Source organism: Zonotrichia leucophrys, chromosome 20 (genome assembly GCF_028769735.1).
Source record: "Zonotrichia leucophrys gambelii isolate GWCS_2022_RI chromosome 20, RI_Zleu_2.0, whole genome shotgun sequence".
NCBI classification, from domain to species: Eukaryota; Metazoa; Chordata; class Aves; order Passeriformes; family Passerellidae; genus Zonotrichia; species Zonotrichia leucophrys.
Window position 1 is genome coordinate 3402860 of NC_088189.1, and position 20757 is coordinate 3423616.

At 39.1% G+C, this 20757-nt stretch overlaps 1 protein-coding gene across 2 annotated transcripts in view; it reads left to right on the top strand.

Moving 5' to 3' along the window:
- GNAS (GNAS complex locus) overlaps positions 1 to 20757 on the top strand; it is a 124583-nt gene that overhangs the window by 61050 nt on the left and 42776 nt on the right. For both annotated transcript variants that reach the window (XM_064729607.1, XM_064729606.1), the window contains exons 3-4: positions 19855 to 19909; positions 19995 to 20114. In XM_064729607.1, the coding sequence (XP_064585677.1) occupies positions 19855 to 19909; positions 19995 to 20114 (175 nt within the window). The remainder of the gene's footprint in view (positions 1 to 19854; positions 19910 to 19994; positions 20115 to 20757) is intronic.

Consider the following 20757-nt stretch of genomic DNA (forward strand, 5'->3'; position numbering starts at 1 on the left):
GTTTCCATCCTGGATAATGCTGCAAACTGAAAAGGAAGTTTGGTGTCTGTTAGAAGAGCAAATATTGGGATCTCTGTGTGATTCTCTGATATTGTTATGGAAATAGAATATGGGTATTTTCAATAAACAATGAAGAAAAATCCCAGAGGATATCCTGTGAGAAACTATGGGAAACACCAATTTATATAACTTATTTATAATTATTACTGGGAGGGTGATCTGATAAGTTGTACTTCAGGAATTTGCTTTAATGCAGCCGAACGTGAGAGAGTCCCGCAGGAGTCAGAGTTTAGATTGTATCTGTAAAACTGGAAAAGGACTCAAAAGTCAATTAGTTAAATTACCTTCGTATGGTTTGGGATGTTTTTGTGGCAAAAAGACAAATGGAGGCTTGGATTACTAAAAAAAAAAGGGAAAGTGAAACATAAATGATAAAGGGGACTTCCAAATCTGATAAGAGTGTTATTAAAATAGTATATCCCATGCTGGTGCCTTCACTTCTTGAAGGATGTGGAATTATTGAGAAGGATTTAAAACTGAAAGGAAGGCACAGGAGTTGTCCCAGGTCCAGAAGGGAGATGTCCAGATGTGATTTCATGGCCATGTAGAGGTGGTGCTGTGTGAGCAAAATGCCTGAAAATGAGGGCAGGCATGAGACTGACTTCCTTAGCATCTGAGATACTTTATTTGGAATAACATCTTGGGAAAGGGGAAGCTTCATTCAAGCAATCTTAGGGAGATGGGGGTTTATTTTTAAACCCTGTTTGAATCCACCTGAAGATTCATCTTTGCTGGTGCAGGTGTGTGTGCTCAGGGTGCTCGCTGTGGCCTTGGGGAGCACAGAGTCTGATGCACGTGCTGCAAATCCTTCCTTTTCCTACCCTGAGCATTATTGTGTATTTGCAATTCTGTGGTGGTGTTTGAAGCCTTGAAACCTTTCAGCCCACGGGCATCAGAGAGGTGGGGAAGCGTGGGGGCTGACTTTTGGTTTTGGTTTTTTCCCTGAAGATAATTTTGCTGCTTGTTCTGTTGTCACTGTTTTCGCTTCCTCCTGAAGCATCAAAGACTGGGCAGGGTCTGAGGTGATGGCAGAAGATCCTCTTTTGGGCCAGATTGGTTCATTCTTACTCAAGTGATGCAGATAAAGTCAGTTGGAGAGCTTGAGAGAAGAAACTCTTTCATTAGGAACTGCTGGGTTTGTTCCTTCTCCTTCACGAGGCTTTCCTGACCTCCTGGATCATCAGAGCAGACTGTTTTTAAGCAGTTCTGTGTCCTTGCAGGAGTCCTGGGTGCTCAGTCTTACCTCATTTCAAATTGTGACCTTCAGAAAGAATTGTTTGATTTGAAATTTCATCTCAGCACTAAAGCATATGGAGAAGCACAGTGATTTGTGATCCACTGAAAGGCAAAATGAAGTATTCAACTATTCTCTTTGGCCTAAAATTCTTCAAAATACAAATTACCAAATATCTGTGTTTCCTGACTATTCTGTGCTCTTCCAACATACACCTGTTATGTATGTGGCTGGGATTAGTGCCACTCTGTGATTATGGATCTCTGTGCTTTGACAGGAACAGCAGAATTTCACCTTAGTGTGGGTAATTCAAATCAGGATAGTTTGAGCACGTTAGTATCTCCTAAGGAAACCATATATAGAACCAAATATAGTTCTCTTCAATTCCATTCATTCTGGACCTTATCTCTCCCTCTGATATGTCTCACTAGTTGCCAAGCAACCTCAACAGTAGTTCTGCACATCCAGCAGCATTAAAAAAAATAGTGAGTAGTTGTTGCTGAAAATGAGATGCCTTCTGATGACATGAATGAAGAGAGTTACGAGGGAAGGAAGTGGGGAGTGGCAAGTTTGGAGCTGATGTTCTGAAAAAGCTAATAATATTTAGCACTTAAGTAGTGCTTTTTATTTCCCAAGCACTAATCAAGCAATGCTAAGATTATTAAATAAAGACTATTTCTTTCCTTTCAGTGAGTGATGCACAATTATGTTTATGATTCCTAGAGCAGAGGGCAGGATTTAATCCCAAGAGTGAAGGAGTTTAGTATATGTATTTCTTTCTCTGACCTATACTGACTTCCCATGTTTCTAGTTGGACTGCAGATTTCCTGGTGGGTTTGGGAAGGTTTTTCTTTGTATGTTTGCTGATATATAGCCAGCACTCTATTTATTTCATGCAGATGCACCTGCAATGTTTTGAGTTTCATTAAAATATTTATCACCTTCAAGGTCTTCCAAATTAGAAGTATGAAAGATTGTGTGTAGCTCCTTTATTACTTGGTAATGCTGTAATGCTTATAAAGCAATAAATAGAACTTATTTTTATATTCTGTCTCCTGTGCAGAATGTGATCTGAGAAGCAAACAGTCATCTCAAAGGAGAAAATAACAGAAGTGAAAGCTGATTTGGGAAAATGATTCTGGTTTTGGGTTATTCAAAAGGAAAACTTTGTGATTCATGTAGACTGACCAAAGCAACATTGTTGAGGATACACTTAAGTTAGAAAGTATTTGAGTTAAGATTGCCATAATTTGTATTCTTTTTAATTTTGGACACCATTTCCAATGACTGTCTATATAAAAAGGTAATTTTAAATCTTTTAACTAACTCCTAAAAAGCAATTTTAATTTGAATGTAGGGTTTTTCCAGCAGGTTCTGACACTGTGAACACTCACTTTCCCTGTCAGAGTCTGCCTGGAAGTACCAAGTTGTGTGTTGTGAAGAGACACCAGAGAACGGGGCTGTCCTACCAGTTCTGGTCTAGGGGACTGTGAGCCCCACTCACGGTTCATCCTTTCCTTCCCCTCGTTTTTTCCCTGAAGATGTTTGGGAAGATGCTTATTGCATTTCAGAGCGGGTAGCAGAGCAGGGATGTGCTGCCAGTGTGTCAGGAACGGGGATGTGTCAGTTTGCACAGTGGGATGTGCTGTGAGTTCCACCCCCCTGGCTGTGCACACACATCCCATGTTGGATGTGCTCCAGGGGGGCTTTCTGCTCACGTTTTTACAGGCTTTGTGCTCAGCCTGTGCTTACACCCTGCATCTCCACTGTTCAGGATAAAATTAACAAAATGAGGCAGGGTTATTCAGGAGGTGTTTGCTGTGTGATGCAGATAAACACAAAAAAATGAGGCTCAGTGTGCAAATCCTTGCAAGGTGGCTTCCTGCCCTCCTGCTGCCACAGAGGGGAAGGTGTTTTATGGGTACAGTGGTGCTTGGAGCTGCTGCTAACATAATGTAGAGATTTGGAATCAGTCTGTGTGTTCACCTGAATCACAGACCCAAAGGGGTGCCTGCCTGAGAGGAGCTGCATTTTGCTCTGTGTGAGGGGTGGTGAATTATTCTCCAATTGCAGTTGCAGTGAATTTAAGTTATTGCTTTTAATGAGAACTAGAAACAATCCTGGATCATTCTGGGTTTAAGGATAAATTGAATTAAGAAAGGTGTACAAAAGAACTGTACTGGCAAGTGGTTAAAACACAAGTGAAATGGTTAAAACACAAATGAAAAAACACCCCACTGTTACATAGTATTTTTACCATGTTCAGCTTCTAAGGATTATTAGTTGGACTAAAATTTCTTTTGACATTCTGCAGCTAATAGAGGTAACACAGAAAAATAGTCTGGGTGTGTGTCTGTGTGTGTGATGCATATACAGAAACTGTTTGTAGTGATGGTATTTTTATCCTCATCTTCTAAGAGAAGACCAGTCCTAGTTCATGCTTTTTTTGTAATGCATAAAATACACGGATTTTGGCAGCTGCCTCTTGCCTCCAGGCTTGTAAGTAGGTTTGTCCATGCAAGATGTGGGTAATTACTGTATGTGTATACATATATATATGTGTGTGTGTGATGTGTTAGTTGCTGCACCAGTATTGCCATGTAAACTTAGTTGCCCTTTTATATATATGTGTATTCTCTGTATATCTAGTTTTAAAAGGGTAAATATTATAAACTGGTTGCTCAAGAGCAGCACGCTATAAAAAATGTAATAAGCACATCAGTAAAAGTGTTGGAGGTAGTAATAAAAGTGCACTATAATCCTTCTGCCAATTTATTGAACTCTAACTATAGTTATCTATGACAATTAACTGCTGCATGTTGTACATTAACCCTTTGTGAGGAGCTGTATATGCAGTGTTGCTGAGTATGGCCTCAGTGCCTTAAACTTTAAGTTTTCAAGCAAATGTGTCATCTGATTTGATAATACAGTTTGCTTGTTGCTTTTCCCTTTTTATCCATCTATCAACAAAATAGGACACCCAGTTACTTTGAGGAGAACATCTTTGTCACAAAAATAAATGTCCTTTTTGCAAAATGAAAGTAAACACATGACTTCAGATTTTTCATCAGTGTCTTTAGAAGTAATAGTACTGCAAAAGGTGATAAACATTTAAACATGGCCATGTCTGCTTCACTGGAACACACAGCTCCTGTGCCCTGTTGGGTGTTCCTGATTCCCAGAGCCATTTCCATGGGCTGGATGTTCCCAGGAGCTGGGCTGTGAAAGCTCAGGAGTGCTGCTGGCAGGTTGTGTTGCAGATGGATTATCCTGTGAGGTGAAATTATAAAACATAAAGAATCATTTCTTATTAAATAGAAGAAGTCAGTCTAAGGTTTCTAAATTCTGTCTTCCAGAAGATGATTTTTGTCTATTTAAAACATGCTAAAGTTTCCTCAGACTGCTGAAGTGTGTTGGAAGTGAGACTACAGCTTTTTTAATTCAGTTGTTTGTTGCCTTGGCACAGGAGTTCCTATAGATTTAGAGACTGTTCCTGAATTCCAAGAAGATCCTTAAAATGGCAAGCAATTTCGTTTGAAGTTTGGATCTCATGATGTCAATACAGATATGTAGTAAAATATTCCAGGGTGTGGTGATACTTAATCATTAATGATTGAGACTTGGGGCATTTCCTGAATATTAATGCTGGATATGAATGTTGATTGCCTACGGTGAAATAATCACCCAGATTCTTCTTCTCTCCCCTCTCTTTTCTAATTGATTGCTAATTCAGAAAAGATAAATGCAGAGCTAGGTCAGACAAATATTTGAAATATTCCTGAGGCAGAATGCTCAAGACAGAACACTTGCACTACCTTTGTAGCTTGTGGATTTCATTATTACCATGTAGTGTGAAAATGGTTATTTTATTTTTTTCCCCTCTAGTGCCTGAATCTGTAGTTACACAGCTCAGGCTGTAAGTTGTCCACTGGGATTTCTTCCCTCAGAATCACTTGGTAGAATTCAGCATTGTCACAAGCCTTTGGTTTCAAATGATGAAGCTGATGTAGAATTTTCTCTAATTGTGTAAGTTTAACTGCCACTAAAGGTAAACTGATACCATGCCACACCTTGGATGTACTTTAATACTTAATCTGCCCCTTAGGAAAGGATTGACTGGCTCATGTCAGTGCAGTGCTTTATAAAAAACTTACTCATAAAAATGTTTATGACTAGGTTTGCATCAATATTTTTAGAGAAATGTAGCCTCTTGCTGCCAACACCAACTGTTAATAACCTACTAAAATACATAAGTTAAACATTTCATAAATGTGTTTGGAACACACAGCATGTGCTGTTGGTTGTGTTTTGTTCTAGAAGTCTAAACTCCTGAAAGGTCTCTCTTAATTCCTGCACAGAAGTGTAGGAGGAGGTGCCAGTAAATATCATTATGCTGTAGGTACATTGGTGTGGTTATCTGATTTCCAGGTAGTAAATTTGGAGGGCATTTCTGCATATTGTTTGCATGTGTTGAAAATACACTCTTGTACCTGATGGGAATAAACCTGGTTTATCTTTCTGTGTAACCTCCCACAGAGAAAGAGGTTTTTCCATCCTGTTTGTTAAACATTTGGAAGGACAGCCTTGTCCTTCTGGTATGACAGTGATTGCTGCAGCAGGGTCCATTCTCCCCTTTCTCCTCCCAGTAGCTGGGAAATATCTTATTACCCCCTGGCTAAGAAGCAGCTTGTCTTACTTAAATGAAAAAATGTTCTGTGTAGTCTGTTTTATGTATCTCATAAATAATATATTTTAGAATGTTGTAGATACTGATGAGTCACCAAATTCTTTTAATCAAATCTGTGGGACTAAGCACACATTTTCTGTAACATAGTGGCATCTGGTCTGCTGAAATTTCTAGGAAGAGAATTTCTAAGAATCAGTGCAACACTAGTTTAGACCAGTGGTTTGTGTAGTCCAGTATTATGTGTCAGAAATGACACTTGGGGAGGATTAGGGAAAAAGCAGAAGAGATTCTCTGTGATTCCTCTTCAAGTCCTGCCACTGCCACTTCAGAAACTCCAAGAAGCAAAATTCATAACAAGTTTTGAAGTGAAGTCACGTTGAGTATGTTTGGCTGTTTCTTTAAAAAAGCCTAGTACTTGAATAATCTAAAAAATCCTCATTTTCCTTTTGAAGTTTCAAGTTTTCCTTGGTTGCAAATAGAGTGCAAATCCAGTGGAAGAGTTGTTTTGCCTGGTTTTGCAATAGCTGGGTGCCATGAGGGTCAGTCAGATTCAAGTAGAACCAAGGTGTCTCCAGCTTCCCAGAGCTTTTCTGTGGTTTTGTTGAACCCAAGATAGCAGCTGGTTGGATCAATAATTGTGCCCAAGAAATACTGTTTAAGTAATTTGCAATGTTGTACACTCTTAATGTTGTACACTCACAATTAGAAAACTCTCTTGAGATTGTTTTCTTCAGCTGGGTGTAAAATTTCTCATTCAAACAATATTATTTGTATTTAAAGGACCATATGTTGTGAAAGTAATTGGACAATTATTGCAAGGTGCTGTATATTCTAACTGATGAGCTAAGTATCAGCAATTAATTTCTCACATAAATTTTGGCCTAACATTCTCATTCATTACATACTGTCAGCATGAACTGTGTCTTTTACTTTTTTGTTATCATTTAGAAATGTCAGGTCAGGGCCAGGACATGATAATTGTGCCATTGTCACAGTTTGACTTAAATTACAACAATATAACTTCCCTTTTATCAGGGGAAATGAAAATAAATGTGCTTATTCAGGTATAATTAATTTGCAATTTTAAGCTCAGTAAAAGGTCATTCTTCTTACAGATTGAGTTCAAATATATATAGATGTTAAATAAACTGAAAATTTCTTCACATTGTGGCTTCCATACTGTTTAATAAGAGCAGTTTGGAATTTTTCAACTAAATTTATGCTGCACTGGGGAAGGCTCTAGTTTGGATCCAGAATTTGTCTGTCCAAAACATCCATGAACCGTTCTGGTTCTAAATGGTACCTTCCTTAAATAAACCCCTTTGGTGCTAAAAGTGGGGTTCCCTGGAATTGTGGGCTGCCCAGTTTTCTCTTAGTATGCATTTTCAGTGAGTGAGTATAATGACAAGTGTGGTACCTAGGTACAGGAACTGTGTATTGTGTTTTCAGATTCATTTCTACAGCTCCTCTCTCTCAAAGGAAGAATTTTTTTCCCTTACTTAATCCAAAGCAAAATTGTTTCAGAAGTAACAGAACAGAAACTTGTGTTTCTCTCAATAAATTGACTTCAGCTTTTCTGTACATAGAGCCCTAGATGTCTAGAAGAAAACTGATATTTTTGATGTCTTTTATTTGACAGTGTCTTCTAAAGTCAGGCCAGCAAGAACATCAGGTAGATGCTGTTGCCTGAAACAAAATTCCCTGACACTGCTTGAAGAATTTTGCTAATGGGTTTAATGTGGTGCTGACGGTGTCTGCGCTTGGAAGGAAGTGAGGGTATTTTTGTTGTTGTTGCCTGGTAATATTTGGTGTTTACTTACAAATACTTGTATCATCTTCACTTCTGATAGTACAAAACTTTTAATAACTGGAAAAGAAATTAAAATACCTTGTATCATATGAAATACAATTATAGAAATCAGTGTTGATACTTTAAAGGCAGCTATTGCCTGATACTTGTTGATATTTGAGATAATTAGTACAAAAATACCTGAGTCTGGATTTGTTACCAGTGTGGTGTAGCCTTTGAGATTGATGGTTTTGGTGTCAAGTTGCTTTTGGAGAATTTCTTTACTCACAAATTTGATTCTTTGTGCTTTTGCCTTACGCTTCCTTTTTCCAGTGTTGACTTTAAAATTCAGCCTGGTTAATCTCTTTTGCATGGCAAGTTGGTTATAAACAATTTCTGTGTTACTTCTGGGCTGTTAAGAGAGTAACTTTGCTTGTCTAAGTGTGTCAGGGTATCTGTGTTTAAATACACTGGAACTTCACTGAGCAGATGAGGAATGCATGTTAACAGCTACAATTTTCATTTAGCTTTGCTGAGTTTAAAGTTTAATTTGGCTGTACTTAGAGACTGCCTTTCTTAAGATTATCATTTATTGAAGTGATTTTTCATTCCTGTTACTTTGAAGGACTAAAACAGAGAAAATTTTTTCAGAACATAAAACTGACCAAAAACACTGGCAATTGCACAAGTAAGGTGCAATGGAAAACTCCTCCTCCTGTCATTTTACAGTTTCAGGAGACTTAAGTGTTGTTTGTAACAATGAAGGATTTGAAAATATTAGAAAACAAATTTTAAAACCTACAGGGGAGTCTGTGCTTCTGTGACAATAATCCCAGAAGTTTCCCGTGAGCTGTGTGGGAAATGTGACTACTTTGATTGTTCACTTAACAGATATAAACCATTCCTTTTTCTTTCACATTGAGGGCAGCCTTAACTTGATCTGAATGACCTTTGCTGTAACCAAGCCAATGTTACTGTACCTCAGAGCTTTAGGGCTGGAACGTGCTAATCCACAGGGGCGAGTTTTGTGTTCCCTTCCAGCCGCGTTCAGGAGGGGCTGGAGCAGCTTTGGTGTCTCACAGGGACAGGAGGAGACCTTTCGTAAGAAAAAGCAGGTGTTGCCTTAGACCAACAAGCTTTTTACTGCTGAAATCTTTTTTTAGAATGATGCTAAGACTTGTGCAAGATGTTCCCTGCTGGATTCCCTGTGGTGAGTTTGTTTGGTGCCCGCAGCAGCGTTGCTTTGTCGTGGCTGCTCTGAGCACTCCAGCTATGGGGGGCATTGAGCCCCCGGCTCGTGCCACCTTGAGATTGGCACAGCCTTGTCTCAGCAAAAATTCAGTGGCAGCATCAGTGGTATGGCTGATGTAAAATAAATTAGGAGTGCAGTCAGGTTACTTGAGTCTCTGTATGCAGGAGTTGTGATTTTCTGGTCCAAGTGCTCTTTCAGTGGCACTAATTCACACCAAATTTTGCTTGTTTTAATTCTCATTCTCTCGTGTCATAATATACTTGCTTCTTACCACACAGGTATTAATAAGCAGTTGTGTGACTGTGGCATTAACAAACACGAGGCTGAGTATTGATCTGTGAAGCTCCATGTGAGCTGTAATCAGGGGTAACAGAGCTGAATGGTTTATTTCTGGTTTATTTCTGGTTTATTTCTGGTTGGTAGCTTTGCTCTGTTGAGGATTACCTGCTCCCTGACACTTGTGCCAGAGGTAGGGGAAGATCAATTAACAGTGAGTAGGACTCTGCAAAAATATTTTTAAACCACCCTGAAGGAGCGAAACTGCTTTGAATTCCAGTTTGGAACAGAATTGAAATGTGTCTGTGTTTGAATGTGGAGTAACAGCCCTGATTAACCAGTGGATTGCTGGAAGCTGTGAGGACACTGAGATGCTCAAGATAAAGCACATTCCTTGTTTTAAAAATGGCACATTGTGGCAAAAGCATTGGACATATTAATGTGAAATAAAGACAGCTTTAGTTGAGTGTTGTGTGTGATGCTGAGGGTTTCACTCAGAGACAAGCACAGCCATGTATTTTTTTTGCAAGCAGGGTCTGTGGTAGTTTTTTTGTTTCGGTTTGCTTTTGTCTCTCTTTTAATAAAGTGACAGTTCTGGTAAAAAGTGGAAACTCCGCAGTAACATGGTTTCAAAGCTTTTCCTTTCTTTTGAATTGTGTTTAATGGAATTTTTAAGTTCCCTGGTAGTGTACTCCATTTGCTATAAAATCCATCACATAAGTAGTGGTATATAATTCCCTTGCTGCAGATATTTCAGAATCCAGAAGATATTTGGTTTTGTGTTATTTCTGCTGCTTGTTTACCAACAAGTAAAAAAACCTCAAAACAAACAAACAGCAAACCAAGAAGAACATAATCTGTAAGTGATTTCTCAAATTGTTCTATTCTTCCCTTTCTCAGCAAATTATTTTATGAGACTTGGTTGCATGTTGTGGAGCCATATTAAGATAAAACAAGATCAAGAATTTTCTGGTGAGTGGTTTAGCGATGGAATAAGTCACCACTGGTTTAGAGAGATTGTCCTAGCTAGAAATCTGCAGAGCAGGTGTGGGGTTTTGTTTCTTTTTCACATCCTTAATATTGGCTGTATAAAATACTTAAAAGAAATCCCAATTTTACTTAAAGACACAAATTTGCAGCACCTTGTATCTGTACAGAAAAGGCATGTGCACAGCTTTGAAAATTGAAAATAAATGTTAGACAGGAGTTACTGCACTGTTAAGCCTGTTGAAATTGGACATGTATGAGGTAAGGAAGGCTGCAGTACTGATGTTTGCAAACTGCAACCAGAAGCATCTTATTTAAGAATGTTACTAGTGGCTAAATTTTTGGTGTACTTAATTAATCTCCCTATTTAAAAGCAAAGCGTGATGGACAGAGGTGACTCATAGCTGTCAGAGAAATAGAAAGGCAAAATAAAAATTTGTGGACTTCTTGTACATGAGAATCCTCATCATATTTTGTCTTCAAAGGCTGTGGAAGAAGTTCCATCTCTGAGTTTACATAAGCATAGCTGAGTTCAATTTAGGGTAAATTTTGCTCTCAAAGCATTTATAACTTAATTGTTCAGTGGGAGAATGCTGTATTTTCTCCATGTAACATAGGCCATGCAGCATTCTTGAAGGTTCTGGGCGTTCTGGCCCCCATCCATCACAGTACTTAAACCATGAGTAGCCCTATTAAAGTTGATAGAATTACTCATGTGCTTAAAATTAAACATGTGCTTAAGTGCTTTGATGGATTAGAGCCAAAGTTGTCAGCACCTTGCTTTGTTGTGTGCTGTGTTACACCTGCCTCCTCTCCATGCCCTGGCCTGGGTCTTCAAGGGACACATTTGCAGATTTGCTCATTATTCCAATATTTAGCTGCTCTGTGTCCTCAAATTGCAGTCTATGTACACAGCCATAGTAAATTCCTACACAGTCTGGGAGTATAAATACACAACTACAACTCTTGAAATCTGTCAGGCCGTGACAAATTTCACAAGATCTTTTTCTGGATGTTTCAGAGGAAACTTTATGCTAAGTCTTTACATGGAAACATAACATCTATAATGTTTCTCAGAAAACTGTCTTTCTACTGAAATTTATATTTTAATAAAGAGTACAATGGAAATCACCATTTAGGTGTGACAGCATATTCTTAAGAATGACTGTGACCTTGAACTTCCCAAAACCAGAGATCAGTAGGGGCTAGTCTAGTTTCTGCTGAGAATGCTGAGTCTGTAATTCTCTAAGGCTTATGAGCAAAGTTGCATGTACCTGACAGCTCTTTATCTTTGAAGATAACTGTGGAAATCTTCCTTCATTCAGACTTTGTCCATGGTAAAAATTCTGGATTTAACAGCTGTGAAGGAAACACTTGATTCAGTGACTGCAGTCCAACACTGCTGTAAGAAATTGTGGTGAACAAAGCATTTAATGTTAATATCTCTTTGAAATATTAACTTTCAGTGACAGCTGCATAGTTTAAAAAACAGTTAGTTTTTTCTTGTCCAGATAGTTCCCCCTGGTTTTTTGGGTCTACATCCCCTGCCTGAACTGCTTTCCTGTTCAGGTTGTCATTCTGAACTTATGAGCTACCAATACTAAATCCTACAGCATTTAGAAAATGTTAAGTGTTTGGGTCATTGAGAGTTTAATGGAATTTTTTAGAAGTACCAGGGGGGAAATGGTGAAATAGGTTAGATAATTGCTTTTTATTTGAGTGAGGCAAAACCCCTTGCCTTTTGTCACTGCTGAGGCAACCACCTTCCAGATCAGCTGCCTACAATATCACATGCCAGAAGTGTTCCAGATGATAACAGAGATCATAACCACTAAAAACAAATATATCAAGGGATTTTCAGGACCAACCATTTTCCACCTGTCTCATCAGTGTCTTCCCTCTTGCATTGCATCCTGCTTTGGCTGCTCTGTGTTTACCCTTACTTGGCATCCACTGTTCCAGCCATTTTTATTTTAGGGCTTCTTTCCATTTAATACTGGCCCTTAGCCAGCTGTGTACTTTTTCAGCTTTAAGCAGCACTGAGGTCATCAGCCATTATAGGAGCTATTCCTCTCATTCTTGTGCACAAACCCCTGAAGAGCTCTGGGATGTGATTGCCTTCTCTTCCAAAGCTTCCTGCCCAGTCCTGGCTGAAGAAGTTACTGGAATGCAGGCATTTCCCAAACAGCTTTAGAGCAAATGACACACGTAGGACGCTCATCAAATTGATGTTTCAAAGGTTGGACAGAAGTGCTTTGAAAGTGAGAACTCAGGTGAGAACAGGAACCCCCCACAAGGCTGCTGTTCCCTGCCTGTGTTTGAAAGCAAAGGATGAGGTGATGGAAATGGAACAGATTTAACATTTAGCACAGCAAAGGGCCCAGGTTGAACACAGGTGCTGTTCATCCACGTGTGTGCAGTGCCTGGGCACTGTGTATTCCCACAGTAGTATTTCTTCTGGGCTTGCAGAGATGGAGGAGAACCCAGGAGGCTGGTTCTGTTCTGAGGGGAGGCTGTACGAACACAGCCTGAGAGGTGCCATGTGCTGTGTTCCAGTGCTGCTGCACAGCTGGGCAGAAGTGTTTAAAAAAAAAAAGTGATGTGCAATGGACATTTCCTTTATTCTGTGTTAATAATGGCTACATTCACAATAGTTAAATAAATAATTAAAAAGGTCTCTGCTTCCTGACAGCAGTTTGATTGTCTGGAAGTAGTGAATTGTACAAGGCAAGATGATTCAGCAATTTGCCTGAGTCCTCCCGTTCCTGCCGGTTCTGAGGTGTCCTTCCGGAGCAGAAAGGAACCACAGTGTCCTCTGAAGACTCTCCAGCCTTGTTAATTATTGTATCAAGTGTCCAGAGAGAATGCTAAACTTCTGAGGACACTTTTTATTGCAATATGCTTTAATTACCTGTACTAAGAGCAGGAAAATGACACTGGTGTGTTCCCCTCTGAATGCCTGGGGAGCTCCAGGCAGGGTTTGCAATTTACAGAGGTGTTTAATTGCACAGCAGGAACTGAAGGGCCTTTGTCAGGCTCGTACATCATAGAGCTCTTTGTGAACAATTCTATTTTCATCCCTTACCTAAACTATTGCTAGTTAATTAGTTGAGGTAAATGGAGCAGGATAAGCAGAATTATGCTTCTTAATATTGTGTCTGTGATGGTCTCTTTGTGCCACTAACAGGTATAAAGGGACTGTAAACCAGTTAAACTGGTTTTATGTAGGAATTTGCAAAGCTGAGGGGGAGCCTGAGGGTGGCTGAGAGCCAGAATGGCATCTCTGTGCCACATCCACCTGGGCAGGTGGCAGGACCAGGGTGCCACGTGCCTGTGCCAGAGTCCTGGAGCTTCATCAGGAGCAAAGTCTGCCCACAGCCAGTCTTTGCATCAGAGTATCCATGGAGGCAGAATAAAGTTACCCTTTAACCTTTGCACTTTGGGTATCACAGGGAGCAGAGATAAAAGAAACCTAAAAATGGAGTTTATTACGTTTATATTCAGGGATGCCTTTTTTAGAGTTTGGTATAATTTCATTGTGGTACCATTCCCAAAGGTAAGAAACAAGTCACATCTCAGCCTCTAACACTGCAACAACGTAAATAATGATCAAAAATAACACAATTTCTGCTTTCACAGAGCTGTGATGTGGTTTTTTTAATCAACACTTCAGTAATTTGTGTTTCTTGACTTCTGACTTGGAGAATGTTCTGTCATTCCATTAACAGAAGGTTTCTCTTTGTGATTGTATTTCTTATCATGTATTCACGTGTTTATGGATGCATAGTAAGGTGTGCATGTTACTCATGGAGAAAAATATGGCAGGGTATTAAAACAAGCAGTGGTAAAGCAATTTGCAGTGCTTGTCACAATCTTTAAAAGGGAACTTGTGGAAGCCCTTTTTGTATTGTCTACTCCATACATTGCATCATATATTGTGTGAGGAAGTGATTATGCTTCAGGGGATAATTGAACTAAATTCTCCCAAATAATTTTGGTCACAGTTAGATCTGTCCAACATAATCAGTTTTTAACTGTGTCTTTAATTCAAAGTATATCATGACAAAATTATTCAGCCTGTTGGGTTTTTCTTTTTCCAAAAGATGTTACTTATTTACAGAGAAAGCAAATAGTTTATTCTCATAGCTGTTCTTTTTTTAATATTGAAAGATCTTTGGTAGCCGAATGGTACAGTGTGTTGATGCCTGGAATTTTGGAGAAGTCAAACAAAGAGTTTTCAAAGTTAAGTAGATGTTGGGGTGGAGGAAAGGTGGTGTAGGAGGAAGAGCATAGTGCTGGAGAGGGGAGACTGCTCTGCAGGAAGGGTCTCATGCTTCTAGGGAGATGCTCGATCTCTGTGGTCAAAATTACCAGCACACACTGGCTGTAAAGTGCTTTTAGGGTGCATTGTGTCAGCTTCCTGTGCCTTGGGTACCATTTCATTTTACCAGGTGCTGACCCAGAACAAAGTATTAATGTGGTTAGAAAATCTCTTTCAGCTCCACTGCAAGAGAGGACCCGAGTGAATCCTATTCCGGTTCTGAGCTGTGCAGTCACTGCCCCATGGCACTGCAAGGGTTTGTCAGAACAGACCTGAAAAATCCCTTTGAAGTTGGCAGAACACTGAGCAGTGTGATATCAATGCTGTTGAGTTTGCAGAAGATACATAGTGGGTTTTGCTCTTGCATTTTAGTAGTTTTGTCTGTAAAATTGGTCCTTTGTCACAGGTCTAAGATGAATTATTTCAGCTTCACTCCGAATACTCTGGGCAACTGTTTTTCCCCATTTTCAAGTGCCTCTAACTTGGCCTCTGCCCTCTTTGCTGTTCTAGCTGTTACATTTGAGGTAATTGCCATGTTCTGTTAGAAATAACCCAGGCTGAAACAAATTTATCTTTTAGTTGAATTGTAAAGTACTGCACGATTTTTGTAACATGGATTGGTAGCAAAACCTTAATTGAATTTCCTTGCTCGTGGTCTTGTGTCTGAAGATCTGGACTGCACAGCTCTGTTTCTCTGAGCTGGATTGGCAGGTACTGCTCTTAGTTTCCATAAGGTTCAGTAAATAAATTTTAATGCAGATTTTATGGAATATTTATTAAATCCATCAGCATGTTTCACTGCATCAAAGACACTTTATTTAGATGAATAGGCATGTTTAAATCCCATGTGTTTGTGAAGTGCATGACTGCCTGTCAAAGAACTGAGTTGTGTTTTAAAACAAAATGGATCTATTAAGTTTTCATTGGCTGTCAGTGTGTATTTGATGGGCTTCTGAAGGGGACAGCCTGTGGCTGCTTCCCTGGGCATTCACATTTGTTGGCAATACCGGAAAAAACAGGGAGATGCACCTGTGTGAAGCACAACAATGTCATTTTCTACCATAAAAAGTCAGAGGCAAATGAATTGCTTTGTGAGGTTTTTCATTCTGGCTCTTGCACTTGCACATTGGCTCCTTAGTGCAGTGCCCTGCCTGGGGAAGGGAAGCCTTGCCCTGCTGCAGCTTCAAGAGTCAGCAGAGTTTGACTGCTTCAGAAATAAAGGGAATTTATGCATTACTCCAGTCCCAGCCTTGTAAAGGAGACAAAGGCTCTGCATTAACACTCTCTGACTGCATTTTAATATGCCCTATTAAATAGCCTATACATTCTTTGAGCTGCAGAAATCTCCAAGGTTTCCCAACGTCTCTGCACTGACCAAAAAATTCAAACTTTGCTTTTAGGAATTAGATTAATGGCATAAAGGTGCCTATCATCCCTGTCCATCCATCTCTGTATGCCCCTAATTGTTTAACAAGTTTTATTGTTAATTATTTTCAGCACCCTTATTTAAAATTATTTTTCTACCTAGGAGATGCCAAAGGTTTCAGGGTGAACCGAATCTTTATCCTCTGGAATGTTCTTCTTAAACTTTAATATTTTTTTCCAAGTAACGGTCATTCATATTATCCTGTAAACTAAACCAGAAATGAACATTAAAATTAAATTAGTTTGCTTTCTGATAATGTGTTTGTTTATGTGTTCTTTGCATAAGATTTGATATAGTCTGAGTAAAAATGTTGCCTTTTTAATAGTAAAGTTCAACCACAGGTGGAGAAGTTCTTTACCAAATACTGATTAGGTTGGTTTTCAAGGAATATTTGATTTTTCTGACCTTTGATGTCATTCTGATTTAATGTTACTTGAATTAAAATGTCATCTTTTTTTATAGTACCTAAAATAGACTTTATTAGTTTTCCTGAAAGCTATGTGCAGCTTTTCTTTGGCCCATTTAAATATTGAAAACAGCAGGATTTGAGATTTTTCTTCTAATCCTCAACTAATAGAGTTTAATGCTTTGTTTGGCCTACCTTGCACAGCCTAAGCAAAAGTTTTAAACAAGATTAAAAATATGACCTTATTAACCCATGACATCTAAAGATACAGAACAGGCCTGCAGAGACATCAGTCATTCCTTGGCCAGGAGAGCATTGGTGCCATTCCCAAACTACTCAGGATGTTCCAGAGGAAAACATTTTGGCAGCCCAGATTTTTTTTTTTTTTTCTTTTTTTCTTTTGTGGTTTTGTGCCAGCACCTGGGAATAAGAAATTAAAAAGGAAAGATTCTAAGTTGAATATTCAGTCTTTGTGGTTGTGGAAAAGAAAAGTTTGAATACTTCTGGAAATTTGAGGTGCAACCTGGCCAGGTTTCTAAAAAAAAAAAAAGACAATTTGGCAGAGCAATGGGATGTTGCTTTTGAGTGCTTCACCTCATTAGTCCCTGAGTAAAATGAGTGTCACCTTTTTGGGGCTTTTTGTGAGAAGTTAGAGTTGTTTGTAAGCTGCTGTTGGATGGGTGATTGATGAACATTCTGAGTTCCAGAAGAATAAAGTGTGTGATTGTCATGGAAAGTTTATGTCCAGTAAACATTACAAAACACAAAACACAGTGATCCATCCACTGCTGTGTAATGGGATTCCTTGTTTACTGGGCAGGCTATAGGGCCATGGCAACAACACCAGAAATAGGAACTATGAGTATCCTCGTTGTAAAGATGATGATGGTTATCAGGCACTTTGTTAATTGCTGCAGGTTAACATTTCTCTGTGTTCATTATCACTTAGTAGTGAGAGGATCAGCCAGGAGGTGTAAATGTGGAAGTTTGACTGAAATCTTTAATTAAAATAAGGTTTATCAGTATGGCAAGGAAGACTCGGGTCAATGTGCACCTCATTGATGCTTTGGGACAATTAATAGCAAGTGTTCCAGGGAAGAGAGAATAGAGTTTGCTTCTAAGCAATGCAAACTCCCTAAACTTCTCTTTCTCTAGTGATATTCCAAACCAAAGCAAAATGAGTGCTAATTCCTTAAAAGTACTGATATCTTGCTTGGCTTTCATCATATCAGTTGCCCTTTTGATCTAAACAGGGCAAAATCTGGATACATGTTCATTAAGTTCAAGATCCAGCTGAAATTTGGAGGCAGAATAAAAGCCAGACAAATTGCTTACACTGACATTGATAAACACTTCCTGCTTTCATACCATTATTTACATTTTTTAATTATTAAACATGATTTTTAAAAGCTGAAAGTGGATGGTGGCTTTGCAACCACATGTACACTGCTGAAAAACAGAATATTTGTGCACCCTGCATCCTGGTTGTGGAATGGAGAGTTTGTAAAGACCTGGGGCTGTACAAGTTAGGAGGAGGGTGAAAAGTTTTTTCGCTCTTACCCTGTCTAATCTATTTTCCTTAATTTGGTGCCTTTGGCCTTTCTTGGCTCACTGCCTTGTTCTCATCAGCAATGCCACATCTCTGTAGCACAAATGGGTAATTTTCAGGAATCAGGTGGTCTGTGGGTAGGTAAAGAAGTCTAGGAAAACATTGAATTTTCATCTGAGTATTGATTATTCCATTTGCTCTCTGCATCAAGCTTCTCTGACCTTCCTGTCCCTGCCCCAAACTTCTGAGGACCTGGGGTCAGTGAGGATGATGTTTTGGGATAATCACATTTATGTCTGGGCTGTGCTGCTGATTCAGAGCCGTTCCCCACACATCAGAGTCACCCTGAACACCAGGATTTGGTGCTGCTGCCCCTCTGCCAGAGCAGCCCTGGCATTGCAGTCACAGCTGGGCAATGTGCAGGCACATCCTTGGCATGGTGGTGTTTTCCTTGACACTGTCTTTTGCAAAAGTTGCATTCATTTTTCATTTGATAGCCAAAATTCCCACCACTCCTGGAGTGTCTGCCTTCTTATTAGTCTTTTTTTTTTTTTCCTACCATTCTTCTTCATTCTTGATTGGTGAATACACTTTCAGTTTCATTTTGGTTTTTAACTGTGAGTAATTATAGAAAGGATAAAGTGATAAAAAGCTTTTGCAATATGCTTAGTGAATTAACTCCATAAAATGAGGTTTTCAAGCTGGGGTCTGTAAGCTGAAACTGTGAGTTACTATCTTTAAAAGGGTAAAAAAAGGAAATTATGTTGATACTTCATAGTCCTTGGGACACTGTGCTGGAAAATGTTAGTTTTCAAAATGAAAAAAAAAAATTAAATGTTGGTATAAATATTCCATAATGAGAGTCCTGTAAAGCAGTTCAGTGAAGATTAAAAGGTCACTTCGACAGTTTAGGTGGCTTTTTTTAGTAATTTCATGGCTAACTTGGTTTCCCTCAAAGTAGTGATTTTATGCTGTTTACAGCAAGAAATTAATGTGAAAATTTTTATCACAGTCTTTGCAATTAAGCTACAGTTTACAGGCTCAGTGCTAGTAGTACTTTTAGGGTGCTAATTCCTGGTTACACCAAATGTTTGATCATGATTTGGTTTGATTGCACTGTTCAGCATTGAAATTTCCCTGCTGTCAGATCTGACACCCAATGCAGCCCAGAGGAGCAGAGGCAAAGGTTTGCCCTGTCCTGCTCCAGCCTGCTGGGCTGGTTCATGCCACTGCACTTAATCCCAAATGATAGTGCTCATTCCAAGTGGGTTTTTCTAGCCAAGGATAATTCTCTATACTTTGATTAATCCTTCACTGTTGTTTCACATCCAGACTGTTTCAATGTCTTGTGTCAGGTTGAGTGCTCTGCTATGGTTTGTTCTGCTAAGGCATAATTTTTGTGATTTAATTTTTTTATGTTTTGAGGTTCTTTGGTCTCCTTTCATTTATTTCTGCTTTTAGTAACTCACCCTTTTTTCCTTTCTGTTTGTTTCCAGTGTATACTTTCCTAAAGAACTTTCACGTATGTTTAGTATTCTGCATTCAAATGAATCAAAATCTGTTTGATTCTGCAGAATGTCTTAGTCCCAGTCTAAGGCTGTAGTAAGTTTTTATTAAAGCATAATTAGACATTGATTTTTGGATGCAAATAGATGTTACTGCTTAAAATAGATGCAAATAGATGTTACTGCTTAAGTAGAAAAGTTTTGAGATATTTAAATAAGTCTATCTACAAAAGTCTTCAGTGACTGAAAGCACTTTAGGCAATACAGCTTTAATAGAATATTTTTCAAGTTCATGTTCTGTTTTAAAAAGGTATTCTGCTTTTGTGGCTTATAAATTTAATGATGTGCCTTTTTTATTACAGGGAGAAGAAAATGAAAATTCAGGATATTAAAAACAATATTAAAGAAGCTATAGAGGTAAACTTAGGAGCTATTGTTTTTTAACCATTCTGGGTGGCTATTTAGACACTCTCTGCAATATTTTACTTGTGTTTCTTTGCAGACAATAGTGACAGCAATGGGCAATTTGGCACCTCCAGTGGAACTAGCCAATCCAGAGAACCAGTTTCGAATCGACTACATCTTAAATTTAGCAAACCAGATAGACTTCGATTTCCCTCCGGTGAGTAACTCACAGGCAGCCATGCCTTGCTGCAAACGATTGTGTTTCACTGCCCTGTAGTAAACATTTCCCCAGAACAGTGAGCTGCTCTCTGGGAATTATTGCAGTAGGTGCCTTTGATGAGTGCTAATCGAATTTACAGCAACACAGCCAGAATATTCCAGCTGATCCTTCAGGAACATGGAGGCTCTTGCCTGCTTTTTGTGCTCTGGTGAAATAATTAGCCACAGAGTCAAGATGGACAGTGCTGGGCGTAAAGTTGGGATATTGTTGGGAACAGCCCTGCCCAAAAGGAGTGGAGATACACACAGCACTCTCTGGTGATTATTAGCTGCTGTTTAATGGTGCTGATTTCTCTCTTAGGGAAGAGCAGTGCAGTTTTCTTGCTGATTCAGACTCTGTGCCAGCCACGCTCTCTGCAGAGGCTCCACACACATGTCCCTGTCCCAGCCCTGGTTAATCATTCGAGGTGCCAGCAGTCCCAGAGTAAATGCATCTATTATGGGATAATTATTTAGTTGATGATACAACTTTGTGCCCACTCATAGTGATTAATTTCTCCTGTATCTGAACCAGACTTGTAGCAGAAGCCCATGAAAACACAGTTTGCAAACACTGAACCCTTAAACACTGAGAAGATATT